General features: G+C 44.7%; 1 protein-coding gene across 4 annotated transcripts in view; it reads left to right on the top strand.

Moving 5' to 3' along the window:
• NCOA7 (nuclear receptor coactivator 7) overlaps positions 1 to 17,255 on the top strand; it is a 252,173-nt gene that overhangs the window by 103,001 nt on the left and 131,917 nt on the right. For all 4 annotated transcript variants that reach the window (XM_069726086.1, XM_069726084.1, XM_069726087.1 and 1 more), the window contains exon 3: positions 8,500 to 8,705. In XM_069726086.1, the coding sequence (XP_069582187.1) occupies positions 8,500 to 8,705 (206 nt within the window). The remainder of the gene's footprint in view (positions 1 to 8,499; positions 8,706 to 17,255) is intronic.

Genomic DNA, 17,255 nt, shown 5'->3' with positions numbered 1-17,255 from the left:
GTAGACCCCCTAAGGAACTCATCTTGATGTGTTGTGAGAGCTTTGAACCCCCAAGTATTTCACTACAGTTTATAACGCAGAGCCGTGCAAATAAAAAATATTTTTTTTCCACAAAAATTATATTTTAGCCCCCAGTTTTGTATTTTTCCAAGGTTAGCAGGAGAAATTGGACCCTAAATGTTGCTGTCCAATTTGTCCTGAGTACGCTGATACCCGATATGTGGGGGGGGGGGAAACCACCGTTTGGGCGCATGGGAGGGCTCGGAAGGGAAGGAGCATCATTTGGAATGCAGACTTAGATGGATTGGTCTGCAGGCGTCACATTGCGTTTGCAGAGCCCCTAATGTACCTAAACAGTAGAAACCCCCCACAAGTGACACCATTTTGGAAAGTAGACCCCCTAAGGAACTCATCTTGATGTGTTGTGAGAGCTTTGAACTCCCAAGTATTTCACTACAGTTTATAACGCAGAGCCGTGCAAATAAAAAATATTTTTTTTTCCACAAAAATTATATTTTAGCCCCCAGTTTTGTATTTTTCCAAGGTTAGCAGGAGAAATTGGACCCTAAATGTTGTTGTCCAATTTGTCCTGAGTACGCTGATACCCGATATGTGGGGGGGGAACCACCGTTTGGGCGCATGGGAGGGCTCGGAAGGGAAGGAGCATCATTTGGAATGCAGACTTAGATGGATTGGTCTGCAGGCGTCACATTGCGTTTGCAGAGCCTCTAATGTACCTAAACAGTAGAAACCCCCCACAAGTGACCCCATATTGGAAACTAGACCCCTCAATGAACTTATCTAGATGTGTTGTGAGAACTTTGAACCCCCAAGTGTTTCATTACAGTTTATAACGCAGAGCCGTGAAAATAAAAAATCTTTTTGTTTTCCCACAAAAATTATTTTTTAGCCCCCAGTTTTGTATTTTCCCAAGGGTAACAGGAGAAATTGGTCCACAAAAGTTGTTGTCCAATTTGTCCTGAGTACGCTGATACCCCATATGTGAGGGTAAACCCCTGTTTGGGCACACAGGAGAGCTCGGAAGGGAAGGGGCACTGTTTTACTTTTTCAACGCAGAATTGGCTGGAATTGAGATCGGACGCCATGTCGTGTTTGGAGAGCCCCTGATGTGCCGAAACAGTGGAAACCCCCCAATTATAACTGAAACCCTAATCTAACCACACTCCTAACCCTAATTCCAACGGTAACCCTAACCACACCTCTAACCCTGACACACCCCTAACCCTAATCCCAACCCTATTCCCAACTGTAAATGTAATCTAAACCCTAACCCTAACTTTAGCCCCAACCCTAACTGTAGCCCCAACCCTAACCCTAACCCTAACCCTAGCCCTAATCCTAGCCCTAACTCTAGCCCTAACCCTAACCCTAGCCCTAACCCTAGCCCTAACCCTAGCCCTAACCCTAACCCTAGCCCTAACCCTAGCCCTAACCCTAACCCTAGCCCTAACCCTAGCCCTAACCCTAGCCCTAATGGGAAAATGGAAATAAATACATTTTTTTTTATTTTTCCCTAACTAAGGGGGTGATGAAGGGGGGTTTGATTTGCTTTTATAGCGGATTTTTTAGCGGATTTTTATGATTGGCTGCCGTCACACACTGAAAGACCCTTTTTATTGCAAAAATTATTTTTTGCAATACCACATTTTGAGAGCTATAATTTTTCCATATTTTGGTCCACAGAGTCATGTGAGGTCTTGTTTTTTGCGGGACGAGTTGACGTTTTTATTGAAAACATTTTCGGGCACGTGACATTTTTTGATCGCTTTTTATTCCGATTTTTGTGAGGAAGAATAACCAAAAACCAGCTATTCATGAATTTCTATTGGGAGAGGCGTTTATACCGTTCCGAGTTTGGTAAAATTGATAAATCAGTTTTATTCTTCGGGTCAGTACGATTACAGCGATACCTCATTTATATCATTTTTTTATGGTTTGGCGCTTTTATACGATAAAAACTATTTTACAGAAAAAATAATTATTTTTGCATCGCTTTATTCTCAGGACTATAACTTTTTTATTTTTTTGCTGATGATGCTGTGTGGTGGCTCGTTTTTTGCGTGACAATATGACGTTTTCAGCGGTACCATTGTTATTTATATCTGTCCTTTTGATCGCGTGTTATTCCACTTTTTGTTCGGCGGTATGATAATAATGCGTTGCTTTTTGCCTCGTTTTTTTTTTTTTTTCTTACGGTGTTTACTGAAGAGGTTAACTAGTGGGACAGTTTTATAGGTCGGGTCGTTACGGACGCGGCGATACTAAATATGTGTACTTTTATTGGTTTTTTTTTTTATTTAGATGAAGAAATGTATTTATGGGAATAATATTTTTTTTTTTTATTATTTTGGAATATTTTTTTTTTTTTTTTTTTACACATTTGGAAAATTTTTTTTTTACTTTTTACTCCCTGCGCGGTGCTTCCCTGCACCGCCGGCACATCGCGATCATGTTTGATCGCGGTGTGCCAGGGGTTAATGTGCCAGGGCGGTCCGTGACCGCTCCTGGCACATAGTGCCGGATGTCAGCTGCGATAAGCAGCTGACACCCGGCCGCGATCGGCGGCGCTCCCCCCGTGAGTGCTGCCGATCGCTATGACGTACTATCCCGTCCAGGGTCAGATAAGCCCAGGGCACCTCGATGGGATAGTACGTTGTTGTGAATTCTGTGGCAGAGCTCCCTCCTGTGGTCACAAGTGGTACTTCGGCTGGTTCTCTCTGTGAGCTTCCGTTGGTGGAGGAAAGTGGTACTGCGGCTTCTGAGTTTCCTTCCTCAGGTGATGTGGTGAAGTCTTTAGGTGCTTCTCTATTTAACTCCACCTAGTGCTTTGTTCCTGGCTTCCAGTCAGTGTTCTAGTATTGGACCTGTTTCCTCCTGGATCGTTCCTGTGGCCTGCTGCTCTGCATAGCTAAGTTCCTCTTTGCTATTTGTTTGCTGTTTTTTTCTGTCCAGCTTGTCAATTTGTTTTTTACTGCTTGCTGGAAGCTCTGGGACGCAGAGGGTGTACCTCCGTGCCGTTAGTTCGGTACGGAGGGTCTTTTTCCCCCCTTTGCGTGGTTTTTGTAGGGTTTTGTGTTGACCGCAAAGTTACCTTTCCTATCCTCGCTCTGTTCAGAAAGTTGGGCCTCACTTTGCTAAATCTATTTCATCTCTACGTTTGTCTTTTCATCTTAACTCACAGTCATTATATGTGGGGGCTGCCTTTTCCTTTGGGGTATTTCTCTGAGGCAAGGTAGGCTTATTTTCTGTCTTCAGGCTAGCTAGTTTCTCAGGCTGTGCCGAGTTGCATAGGCAGCGTTAGGCGCAATCCACGGCTGCCTTTAGTGTGGTTGGAGAGGATTAGGGATTGCGGTCAACAGAGTTCCCACGTCTCAGAGCTCGTTCTTGTTTTTTGGGTTATTGCCAGGTCACTGTATGTGCGCTGACCTCTATGTCCATTGTGGTACTGAATTACCTTTCATAACAGTACGTCTAAGGTCACAGAGGGGTTAAACTTTTTTTTAACTTTTCAGTGGCTTCAATAGTCTCCATGGAAGACTAGAAGCTGCAATCATATGATTGCTTGTGCTGCACACAGCAGGGCTTTAGCCCTGCGCTGAGTAGCAGAAAGGCTCACTTGCTATGCACTAGCTAGCAATCCGGTAGTGACAACCACAGGGTTCTGCTGCAGACCCTGAGTTGTCATGCCAACTCATCGACAAACCACGGTCATGAGACACGGGCGCCGATGGGCAGGATTAGTGATGTGCTTTAGGCGCGATCGCGTTAAATGCTGTTGTCAGAGATTGACAGCAGCATTTAACTGGTTAACAGCCGTGGGTGAATCACAATTCCACCCGCGGCTGTTAGGGGCACATGTCAGCTGTTCAAATCAGCTGACGTGCTGGGAAAGATGTGGGCTCGTCGCCGGAGCCCACATCAAAGGGGGAGACCCGACATGCACCATACATGTACGGCGCATGTCATGAAGGGGTTAAATTTACCTGCCGTGCGTGTTTCCAATCTGCAGCATGTCAATTTCCTTGTGGGTATGCCAAGTTTTACTTACCCCATAGACTTGCATTAGATGTGGAAAATCTGCAGGTAAAAAACCCACATGTGTTTTTGGTGCGTTTTCGCAGTGGAAATGTAACAAAAGTGAATGCAAACCGCACATGACTGTATCAGTAAAGCTTTGTCAAAGCCAGGAAGTATCAAAAACAAGGCAGCTTTATTTAAAACCTGACATACCAACAAGAGACAAAAAACACAGCATCAAAAACATGATAAAAACGCATGTAAAAAACGCATTGAAAAATGCAATGAAAAAACGCAAGTAACCTAGTTTAGGCCACGTTCACAAATTGAGTATTTGGTCAGTATTTTACCTCAGTATGTGTAAGCCAAGACCAGGAGTGGATGATAAATCCAGAAGTGGTGATGTTTTTCTATTATACTTTTCCGCAGACTGTCCCACTCCTGGTTTTGGCTTACAAATAGTGAGGCAAAAAAACTGCTGAAATACTGAACGTGGCCTAATAGTAGCAGGGGACCGAGCAGCGCTATTGACTAGTTGTACAGGCGGCTTCTCCCCGCCCACTGACAGTGATTGACAAGCCTCTGCCTGTACACACACGCAAGTATCAAAAGACCGACTGTTACTTCAAACAGAAATCAGGTGTGAATAGGTGCTTACTAAAGCTGGAGTCACACATAACGATATCGTTAACGATATCGTTGCAACGTCACGCTTTTGGTGACGTAGCAATGATCCCGCTAACGATCTCGTTATGTGTGACAGCTACCAACGATCAGGCTCCTGCTGGGAGATCGTTGGTCGTTGGGGAATGATCAGGACCATTTTTTGGTCGCTAATCACCCGCTGTCAATCTCTGGATCGGCGTGTGTGACGCCGATCCAGCGATGTGTTCACTTGTAACCAGGGTAAATATCGGGTTACTAAGTGCAGGGCCGCGCTTAGTAACCCGATATTTACCCTGGTTATCATTGTAAAAATTAAAAAAAAAAAACAGTACATACTCACATTCTGATGTCTGTCACGTCTCCCGGCGTCCACAGGGTTAAAACTGTTTTCGGCAGGAGCGCTGCTAATGCACGCGCTCCGGCCGAGAGCTTCCCTGCACTGACTGTGTCAGCGCCGGCCGTAAAGCAGAGCACAGTGGTGACGTCACCGCTGTTACTGCCGGCGCTGACACAGTCAGTGCAGGGAAGCTCTCGGCAGCAGCACGTGCATTAGCAGCGCTCTTGCCGAAAGCAGTTTTAACCCTGTGGATGCCGGCGGGGGACGTGACAGACATCAGAATGTGAGTATGTAGTGGTTTGTTTTTTTTACTTTCACAATGGTAACCAGGGTAAATATCGGGATACTAAGCGCAGCCCTGCACTTAGTAACCCAATGTTTACCCTGGTTACCCGGGTGCTGCAGGGGGACTTCGGCATCGTTGAAGACAGTTTCAACGATGCCGAAGTCGTTCCCCTGATTGTTGGTCGCTGGAGAGAGCTGTCTGTGTGACAGCTCCCCAGCGACCACACAACGACTTACCAACGATCACGGCCAGGTCGTATCGCTGGTAAGTCGTTTAGTGTGACTAAGCTTTAAGAGTAGCTGTTAGGGGTCGAGTTCCCGCCTCTGCACAGGGGGAATCTCGAGCCATATCCGCTGCGGTCTCCCATTCTTCTCCTGCCGCAGTGGAGCCTGCTCAGCGGAGATGTCGGTCCTAGCGTCTCACTGGATCTGATACTGTGCGAAGGGTTACTGCTGCCTGTCCAGGCTTTACTATTGTACCCTGCACTGTTCTGCGGCGAGCAGGCTTTTCTGGGACTAAGTCCTGCTTTGCACACACTGAGCATGCCCAGGGCAAGATCTCTCAGTGGAGATCTAGGGTCACATGCTCAGGTACTGCAGCAACTTCCGTTGGTTCTTCTTGGAAGGTCCTGTAGGTGCTACAACTATAAAAGGTTCTCATGACCGCACGGCCATGTGCTAGTATCAATCTGTGTATGAGCTCAGCGCCAGTGTGGTCATGTTTGTGTGTGTATTCAGGGACCCGGCTGAAATAAGCCCCTAGAATGCTGGCACCTCCGGCGAGGAGTTTGGTGTGTGTGTATTCAGGGACCCGGCTTAAATAAGCCCCTAGAATGCTGGCACCTCCAGCGAGGAGTTTCATGTTTGCATTTGATTGCATGACCACCACCTGCTCTACTAAGTAGCTGTGTTCCTCTGTGAGCCAAAGAGGGCACAGCGTTATCCTTGCTAACAGACTCTGTGAAGTAACAGAGTCTGTTTATACCATTATATTGTACCGCCATATCTAGCAGCAGGTGCTTTCCTGCACGGTGGATCCCGGGTTGCGAACGCACCAACTTCTCCTAATAAATATATATATTTGGTACGTTCCGCCAACCCTAACAGTAGCCATCTCCATATAAAACCAACAAATAAGGTAGCACTATGGAGCGCTATAGCAAGCAAACATGAAATATGTGAAATTTGAATTGCATTACTGCACTAGAAAATATGAAAAATAATACTTAGCGCATAAAGTGGCCAATTCTTGTGTACCCGGCAGCCACAATAAGGCAATTCTCGGTGTTGGGAACCTGCCTAATGGGAATCCTCTCTTATGTTTTAACTCAAATTCAACCAGATCTGAGCACATTGCTTACTTTACCATTTGGATGCTGTGTAGCATGAGCTCCTCCCTCAATCAGATTGCCTTTTTGTTAGGCAATACCTGCATGTGTTTCAGCTGTCGAACAGCCGCGAGACATGCAGCCGTGGCAACTCGAACATAGTATTCGAGCACGCTGAAGTTACTCGCACCCGAGCATGCTCGGATAACACCTTATCTAAGTACTTTTGCTCAACATTATAAATCATTCATAGATGGCCTCATCTGGAATACCGCAGATCCTAATTAGGCTCTACAACGAATCAGTAAATTCTCAGATGTATAGATCAAACCCTACGCGTTTCATCATGATTGATTACTGCCATGATCATCAAGGGCTAACAATTATGCACAAAGCATTCATTGTAATTCTAATATCATTCTGATGTAACGTATCGGCAAGGTTACTGGCTGCCAACCTTGCCGATACGTTACATCAGAATGATATTAGATTAGGTTTCATACTGAAGAGCACTGTATGTTTTGCTTTAGCCTACATCAGGTTAGGAGAGCACTGATGCCCATGTCCTTCTCATCGTAATCCTGAAGAAGGGCATCTTAATATCAGTTATATTGAGAGCTCCAACTAAAATACAGTGTGTTGCTGTAAAAAATGTGTCACCATTTAATGTCTAATGACAGTAGATAATTTCATTATAGCAATAGCTTACTTAGGCTACGTTCACATTTGCGTTGTGCGCCGCTGTGTCGGCGACGCAACGCACAACGCAAACAAAAACGCAACAAAACGCACGCAAAAACGCTGCGTTTTGCGACGCATGCGTCGTTTTTTGCCGAAATTTGGACGCAAGAAAAATGCAACTTGTTGCGTTTTCTTGGCCCGACGCTTGCGGCAAAAAAAACGCATGCGTCGCACAACGCATCACAAACAGGCGCATGCATCCCCCATGTTAAATATAGGGGCTCATGACGCATGCGTCGCCGCTGCGTCGCTCGACGCAAACATGCATAACGCTAATGTGAACGCAGCCTTAATATACAGCACAGTGCTGGTAGATATTGTCATAATCTTAACATTCATTATAAAGGATACCTAAATAATTAGTGTGGGAGCTCCATTTAGGATACACTGGATAGCTGCCAAATAAAATATACGGGGGTCAAAACATGTTAGTACATGAACAAAACAGGAGAAAAATCTATGTTGCTATAATCAAATCATGTAAAAATTGCTCTCCAAATAATAAGGCACAATACCTTATAGTTTATTGCAATCTACCAGATTGTTTAACATCAGAACGAAAACCGCAGACCTCAAAAAGGATGTCACTGGAATATTGCGGTTGATCAGGCACTTTTGTGTGCTTTAATAATAGTATAAAAGAAAAATATTTTATATAAAATTGGTCATTAAAAGTTATGTTTTAAAATTTAACCTTTCTTTACTCCAATTGGATTAGTCAGTGAAAAATGTAAAATTCCCCATATTTTGGAGAAATCAAAGACATCAGTTCCCTGTGAAATTATTTGAATGCCGTATATGTTTTGCTGCTTAAAACTCAGAAAAATGGAGCGGCACTCCACCATTTTGAGATGTGTTCTTCATACCGGTTTCCTGGACCTGCAACTAATTCATCACGAGCCACAACTCATGGGACCACGAGCCACATGTGGTTCCCGAGCTACAGGTTGGGGGCCTCTGACCTAGAGAAACTTGTTGATATATGAATCTTTCAGTGCCATTGATAGTTTAGTCTTTGTGCTTTATATCTTTTGCTGTTTGGCTTTGCTGGACCTTGGCAATTTTACATAATTGATCATTTATTCTTTGTTTAAATTTGTTAAGGTTGAAAAAGCGAAAGACAACAAAGCAGAATCCAGAGGTTACATCCAGTAATTCACACGTCGATCCTCCGCTCAGCAATGATGGCAGTTTGACGGTGATTCTAGGACACGTTCCTGAGAAGGCACTGAGTATTGATGAAGAAAAGAAAAAGAAAAGAGGTCAAGGGAAACAGTCTCGTCGTAGTGAGAATAAAAGGCACAGCACAGGTATGAAAGTCATTGGGTCTCATCTGGCTTTTTTCTAGCACTTTCGCATACCTAATTTCTAAATATTGTAAATTGGTACCAGAATACAGAGTGTCACAAACATGGAGGTGTTAACATCCATCTGACCATTTTAAGATGAATTCTTAATGTCATTTTTTGTATGAAGCTGACTGAAATTCATCCCTGTTCATACCTAATCTTTGGTTTCTGTGAAAAGCTGCAGCACATACATTAAATAGAGACTGTGGTATATTGTAGGTATAGGTATTTAGGTATATTGTAGCCATTTAAAAGCCTTGTTGATCTGTGGGCACCATTGGGGTGAAGTGTTCGGCTCATGCAGCAGCATGCACACAGCACTGTATCACACCATAACTCTGTGTACTCTCACCTTACTGCTGGCTTCTGTAACTTCTAACTTAGGGGTTAAGTTACGGTACTATCTTAGACATGCTCTTTGCTCTGCTAATAACGTATCAGGATCCTCTACCATAGCCTATTCTACTATCTGCAGACCGTATCAGGATCCTCTACCATAGCCTATTCTACTATCTGCAGACCGTATCAGGATCCTCTACCATAGCCTATTCTACTATCTGCAGACCGTATCAGGATCCTCTACCATAGCCTATTCTACTATCTGCAGACCGTATCAGGATCCTCTACCATAGCCTATTCTACTATCTGCAGACCGTATCAGGATCCTCTGCCATAGCCTATTCTACTATCTGCAGACCGTATCAGGATCCTCTACCATAGCCTATTCTACTATCTGCAGACCATATCAGGATCCTCTACCATAGCCTATTCTACTATCTGCAGACTGTATCAGGATCCTCTACCATAGCCTATTCTACTATCTGCAGACTTTATCAGGATCCTCTACCATAGCCTATTCTACTATCTGCAGACCGTATCAGGATCCTCTACCATAGCCTATTCTACTATCTGCAGACCGTATCAGGATCCTCTACCATAGCCTATTCTACTATCTGCAGACTGTATCAGGATCCTCTACCATAGCCTATTCTACTATCTGCAGACCGTATCAGGATCCTCTACCATAGCCTATTCTACTATCTGCAGACCGTATCAGGATCCTCTACCATAGCCTATTCTACTATCTGCAGACCGTATCAGGATCCTCTACCATAGCCTATTCTACTATCTGCAGACCGTATCAGGATCCTCTACCATAGCCTATTCTACTATCTGCAGACCGTATCAGGATCCTCTACCATAGCCTATTCTACTATCTGCAGACCGTATCAGGATCCTCTACCATAGCCTATTCTACTATCTGCAGACCGTATCAGGATTCTCTACCATAGCCTATTCTACTATCTGCAGACCGTATCAGGATCCTCTACCATAGCCTATTCTACTATCTGCAGACTGTATCAGGATCCTCTACCATAGCCTATTCTACTATCTGCAGACTGTATCAGGATCCTCTACCATAGCCTATTCTACTATCTGCAGACTGTATCAGGATCCTCTACCATAGCCTATTCTACTATCTGCAGACTGTATCAGGATCCTCTACCATAGCCTATTCTACTATCTGCAGACTGTATCAGGACCCTCTACCATAGCCTATTCTACTATCTGCAGACTGTATCAGGATCCTCTACCATAGCCTATTCTACTATCTGCAGACCGTATCAGGATCCTCTACCATAGCCTATTCTACTATCTGCAGACCGTATCAGGATCCTCTACCATAGCCTATTCTACTATCTGCAGACCGTATCAGGATCCTCTACCATAGCCTATTCTACTATCTGCAGACCGTATCAGGATCCTCTACCATAGCCTATTCTACTATCTGCAGACCGTATCAGGATCCTCTACCATAGCCTATTCTACTATCTGCAGACTGTATCAGGATCCTCTACCATAGCCTATTCTACTATCTGCAGACTGTATCAGGATCCTCTACCATAGCCTATTCTACTATCTGCAGACTGTATCAGGATCCTCTACCATAGCCTATTCTACTATCTGCAGACCGTATCAGGATCCTCTACCATAGCCTATTCTACTATCTGCAGACTGTATCAGAATCCTCTACCATAGCCTATTCTACTATCTGCAGACCGTATCAGGATCCTCTACCATAGCCTATTCTACTATCTGCAGACTGTATCAGGATCCTCTACCATAGCCTATTCTACTATCTGCAGACCGTATCAGGATCCTCTACCATAGCCTATTCTACTATCTGCAGACCGTATCAGGATCCTCTACCATAGCCTATTCTACTATCTGCAGACTGTATCAGGATCCTCTACCATAGCCTATTCTACTATCTGCAGACCGTATCAGGATCCTCTACCATAGCCTATTCTACTATCTGCAGACCGTATCAGGATCCTCTACCATAGCCTATTCTACTATCTGCAGACCGTATCAGGATCCTCTACCATAGCCTATTCTACTATCTGCAGACCGTATCAGGATCCTCTACCATAGCCTATTCTACTATCTGCAGACCGTATCAGGATCCTCTACCATAGCCTATTCTACTATCTGCAGACCGTATCAGGATCCTCTACCATAGCCTATTCTACTATCTGCAGACCGTATCAGGATCCTCTACCATAGCCTATTCTACTATCTGCAGACCGTATCAGGATCCTCTACCATAGCCTATTCTACTATCTGCAGACCGTATCAGGATCCTCTACCATAGCCTATTCTACTATCTGCAGACTGTATCAGGATCCTCTACCATAGCCTATTCTACTATCTGCAGACCGTATCAGGATCCTCTACCATAGCCTATTCTACTATCTGCAGACCGTATCAGGATCCTCTACCATAGCCTATTCTACTATCTGCAGACTGCATCAGGATCCTCTACCATAGCCTATTCTACTATCTGCAGACTGTATCAGGATCCTCTACCATAGCCTATTCTACTATCTGAAGACTGTATCAGGATCCTCTACCATAGCCTATTCTACTATCTGCAGACTGTATCAGGATCCTCTACCATAGCCTATTCTACTATCTGCAGACCGTATCAGGATCCTCTACCATAGCCTATTCTACTATCTGCAGACCGTATCAGGATCCTCTACCATAGCCTATTCTACTATCTGCAGACCGTATCAGGATCCTCTACCATAGCCTATTCTACTATCTGCAGACCGTATCAGGATCCTCTACCATAGCCTATTCTACTATCTGCAGACCGTATCAGGATCCTCTACCATAGCCTATTCTACTATCTGCAGACCGTATCAGGATCCTCTACCATAGCCTATTCTACTATCTGCAGACCGTATCAGGATCCTCTACCATAGCCTATTCTACTATCTGCAGACCGTATCAGGATCCTCTACCATAGCCTATTCTACTATCTGCAGACCGTATCAAGATCCTCTACCATAGCCTATTCTACTATCTGCAGACCGTATCAGGATCCTCTACCATAGCCTATTCTACTATCTGCAGACTGTATCAGGATCCTCTACCATAGCCTATTCTACTATCTGCAGACCGTATCAGGATCCTCTACCATAGCCTATTCTACTATCTGCAGACCGTATCAGGATCCTCTACCATAGCCTATTCTACTATCTGCAGACTGCATCAGGATCCTCTACCATAGCCTATTCTACTATCTGCAGACTGTATCAGGATCCTCTACCATAGCCTATTCTACTATCTGCAGACTGTATCAGGATCCTCTAACATAGCCTATTCTACTATCTGCAGACCGTATCAGGATCCTCTACCATAGCCTATTCTACTATCTGCAGACCGTATCAGGATCCTCTACCATAGCCTATTCTACTATCTGCAGACCGTTCAGGATCCTCTACCATAGCCTATTCTACTATCTGCAGACCGTATCAGGATCCTCTACCATAGCCTATTCTACTATCTGCAGACCGTATCAGGATCCTCTACCATAGCCTATTCTACTATCTGCAGACCGTATCAGGATCCTCTACCATAGCCTATTCTACTATCTGCAGACCGTATCAGGATCCTCTACCATAGCCTATTCTACTATCTGCAGACCGTATCAGGATCCTCTACCATAGCCTATTCTACTATCTGCAGACCGTATCAGGATCCTCTACCATAGCCTATTCTACTATCTGCAGACCGTATCAGGATCCTCTACCATAGCCTATTCTACTATCTGCAGACCGTATCAGGATCCTCTACCATAGCCTATTCTACTATCTGCAGACCGTATCAGGATCCTCTACCATAGCCTATTCTACTATCTGCAGACCGTATCAGGATCCTCTACCATAGCCTATTCTACTATCTGCAGACCGTATCAGGATCCTCTACCATAGCCTATTCTACTATCTGCAGACCGTATCAGGATCCTCTACCATAGCCTATTCTACTATCTGCAGACCGTATCAGGATCCTCTACCATAGCCTATTCTACTATCTGCAGACCGTATCAGGATCCTCTACCATAGCCTATTCTACTATCTGCAGACCGTATCAGGATCCTCTACCATAGCCTATTCTACTATCTGCAGACCGTATCAGGATCCTCTACCATAGCCTATTCTACTATCTGCAGACCGTATCAGGATCCTCTACCATAGCCTATTCTACTATCTGCAGACCGTATCAGGATCCTCTACCATAGCCTATTCTACTATCTGCAGACCGTATCAGGATCCTCTACCATAGCCTATTCTACTATCTGCAGACCGTATCAGGATCCTCTACCATAGCCTATTCTACTATCTGCAGACCGTATCAGGATCCTCTACCATAGCCTATTCTACTATCTGCAGACCGTATCAGGATCCTCTACCATAGCCTATTCTACTATCTGCAGACCGTATCAGGATCCTCTACCATAGCCTATTCTACTATCTGCAGACCGTATCAGGATCCTCTACCATAGCCTATTCTACTATCTGCAGACCGTATCAGGATCCTCTACCATAGCCTATTCTACTATCTGCAGACCGTATCAGGATCCTCTACCATAGCCTATTCCTACTATCTGCAGACCGTATCAGGATCCTCTACCATAGCCTATTCTACTATCTGCAGACCGTATCAGGATCCTCTACCATAGCCTATTCTACTATCTGCAGACCGTATCAGGATCCTCTACCATAGCCTATTCTACTATCTGCAGACCGTATCAGGATCCTCTACCATAGCCTATTCTACTATCTGCAGACCGCATCAGGATCCTCTACCATAGCCTATTCTACTATCTGCAGACCGCATCAGGATCCTCTACCATAGCCTATTCTACTATCTGCAGACTGTATCAGGATCCTCTACCATAGCCTATTCTACTATCTGCAGACCGTATCAGGATCCTCTACCATAGCCTATTCTACTATCTGCAGACCGTATCAGGATCCTCTACCATAGCCTATTCTACTATCTGCAGACCGTATCAGGATCCTCTACCATAGCCTATTCTACTATCTGCAGACCGTATCAGGATCCTCTACCATAGCCTATTCTACTATCTGCAGACTGTATCAGGATCCTCTACCATAGCCTATTCTACTATCTGCAGACCGTATCAGGATCCTCTACCATAGCCTATTCTACTATCTGCAGACCGTATCAGGATCCTCTACCATAGCCTATTCTACTATCTGCAGACCGTATCAGGATCCTCTACCATAGCCTATTCTACTATCTGCAGACTGTATCAGGATCCTCTACCATAGCCTATTCTACTATCTGCAGACCATTGTTCTTGTTCTTAACATTCAGCGTTTTGCTCCTTCATCGTGTCATCGGAAGCCTGTTTACACAGCAAGATAATCTGGTTACAAGCATTTTTAATAAGACTTGTTCACAATTATCTGGTAGTATTATCCTGATCTCTTTTTATAACTTTTTATGCCTGTGTTGGCTGAAATACTCGCTAGGGACTTGTTTATGTGCTTTACTAATATTTTCCTCACCGAAACGTGCGTAAGCATTTTATATGCACTGCTATCCAAGAATGAAGGTAAAAGCAAGAGGTCATTTTGTTAAGCACCCAGGAAAATTGCTGCCTGTCTAATACTTTGGTACCCGATAATGAGACATCATTAGTGATGAGCAAACGTGCACAGATAAAGCGTTATCCCAGCACGCTCGTGTGCTAACAGAGTGTCTTCGGCGTGCTCAAATACTATGTTTGAGTCCCCGCGGCTGCATGTCTCGCAGCTGTTCGACGGCCGCAACACGTGCAGTGATCGTCTGTTTGATACGATTTTGCATATCAGACTCGGCCATTAAAGTCTATGGGGATCCATATAAAATGGATGAAACATCGACAACAGAATTTGTACTTTAGAGTTCCATTCGAGCTTTATCTGTTTTTAACTGATGCATTGTTAATTGTAAATGGATATAAAAAGTAGACAATCCACCTGCTTCAGTGGAAAAGAAAGGGTAAGAAAAAAAAACTAAATAAACTAGGATGACACCCGAGAAAAAAAGTCAGTATTTTTGTGTTAAATGGTAATGCTCACATGGATATGTGAATGCAGCCTTACATGTGCTGAGACAGGGACAAGGGGGCATCCTCTATGTCTGGAGGAAAGAAGGTTTAAAGGGAACCTGTCACCCCCAAATCGATGATGAGGTAAGCTCACCGTCATCAGGGGCTTATCTACAGCATTCTGTAATGCTGTAGATAAGCCCCCGATGTTACCTGAAAGAGGAGAAAAAGACGTTAGATTATACTCACCCAGGGGCGTTCCCGCTCCGGTGGGCGTCTCAGGTCCAGTACAGAGCCTCCCATCTTCATTCCATGACGTCCTCTTCTGGTCTTCACGCCGCAGCTCTGGCGCAGGCGTACTTTGTCTGCCCTGTTGAGGGCAGAGCAAAGTACTGCAGTGCGCAGGCATCGGGAAAGGTCAGAGAGGCCCAGCACCTGCGCACTGCAGTACTTTCTTCTGCCCTCAACAGGGCAGACAAAGTACACCTGCGCCAGAGCTGCGGCATGAATACAAGAAGAGGATGTCATGGAATGAAGATGGGAGGCGCTGTACCGGACCTGAGACGCCGACCAGAGCGGGACCGCCCCTGGGTGAGTATAATCTAACGTCTTTTTCTCCTCTTTCAGGTAACATCGGCGTCCTATCTACAGCATTACAGATTGCTTACCTCACCATCAATTTTGGGGTGGCAGGTTCCCTTTAGGCATAATTCTTTACTGATTCTTTACTGTAAGAGCAGTGAGACTATGGAACTCTCTGCCGTATGATGTAATGAGTGATTCATTACTTAAATTTAAGAGGGGACTGGATGCCTTTCTTGAAAAGTATAATTTTACAGGTTATATATACTAGATTCCTTGTTAGGGTGTTCATCCAGGGAACTAGTCTGATTGCCGTATGTGGAGTCGGGAAGGAATTTTTTTCCCCAATGTGGAGCTTACTCTTTGCCACATGGTTTTTTTTTTGCCTTCCTCTGGATCAACATGTTAGGGCATGTTAGGTTAGGCTATGGGTTGAACTAGATGGACTTAAAGGCTTCCTTCAACCTTAATAACTATGTTACTATGAGCTGCAGCACCAGGCATATCTACATTCCTCTATGAAGTTGCTGTGTCAAGCCCTGCAGTACAGTGGCCAGGGACTCCACCAAGTGCTACACCCCATGGTTCCACTGCTCAATAATGTAACAATTTAATATCCTGAAATACATTTTTTTAATTTATTTTTATAAGAGTCCTAGCATATATTGTACAAGTATTGTTGACAACCGATGCCATGATGTCATGGGGCTTCCGCTAGCTCAGGGATGCACAACATTTTGCCACCTTGTCAGATTGAACCAAACCTAAGGGCAGCCAAAAAACTTACATAGGGTGTTATCATCTGAGCCATTTTTGGGGTATCAAAAGTGTCTGCTATTTCCACTCACCAGAACTTCCACCTATGAGATAGAATTGGTTACCTTCTCCCTGTCACAGGGTGACTGCAACAGAGAGGAGCCAGAACACCGCAGTGTCTGACTGCTCCTACTCCTGCGCTGAGAAGAAGCACTTCTCTTAGGGTACCGTCACACTATAACATTTCGATCGCTACGACGGTACGATTCGTGACGTTCCAGCGATATCGTTACGATATCGCTGTGTCTGACACGCAGCAGCGATCAGGGATCCTGCTGAGAATCGTACGTCGTAGCAGATCGTTTAGAACTTTCTTTCATCGCTGGATCTCCCGCTGTCATCGCTAGATCGGTGTGTGTGACACCGATCTAGCGATATAGCGATGCGATCCAGCGATGCGTTCGCTTGTAACCAGGGTAAACATCGGGTAACTAAGCGCAGGACCGCGCTTAGTTACCCGATGTTTACCCTGGTTACAAGCGTTAAACTAAAAAAAAACAAACAGCACATACTTACATTCTGGTGTCCGTCAGGTCCCTTGCAGTCTGCTTCCAGCACTGTGACTGCCGGCCGTAAAGTGAAAGCAGAGCACAGCGGCTGTGCTTTCACTTTCACTTTACGGCCGGCAGTCACAGTGCGGGAAGCAGAGACTGCAAGGGACCTGACGGACACCAGAATGTAAGTATGTGCTGTTTGTTTTT

The sequence above is a fragment of the Ranitomeya imitator genome, chromosome 5 (assembly GCF_032444005.1).
Source record: "Ranitomeya imitator isolate aRanImi1 chromosome 5, aRanImi1.pri, whole genome shotgun sequence".
Classification (NCBI taxonomy): domain Eukaryota; kingdom Metazoa; phylum Chordata; class Amphibia; order Anura; family Dendrobatidae; genus Ranitomeya; species Ranitomeya imitator.
The sequence above is the reverse complement of the archived record's forward strand: the minus strand, read 5'-3'. Positions and strand labels throughout refer to the sequence as shown.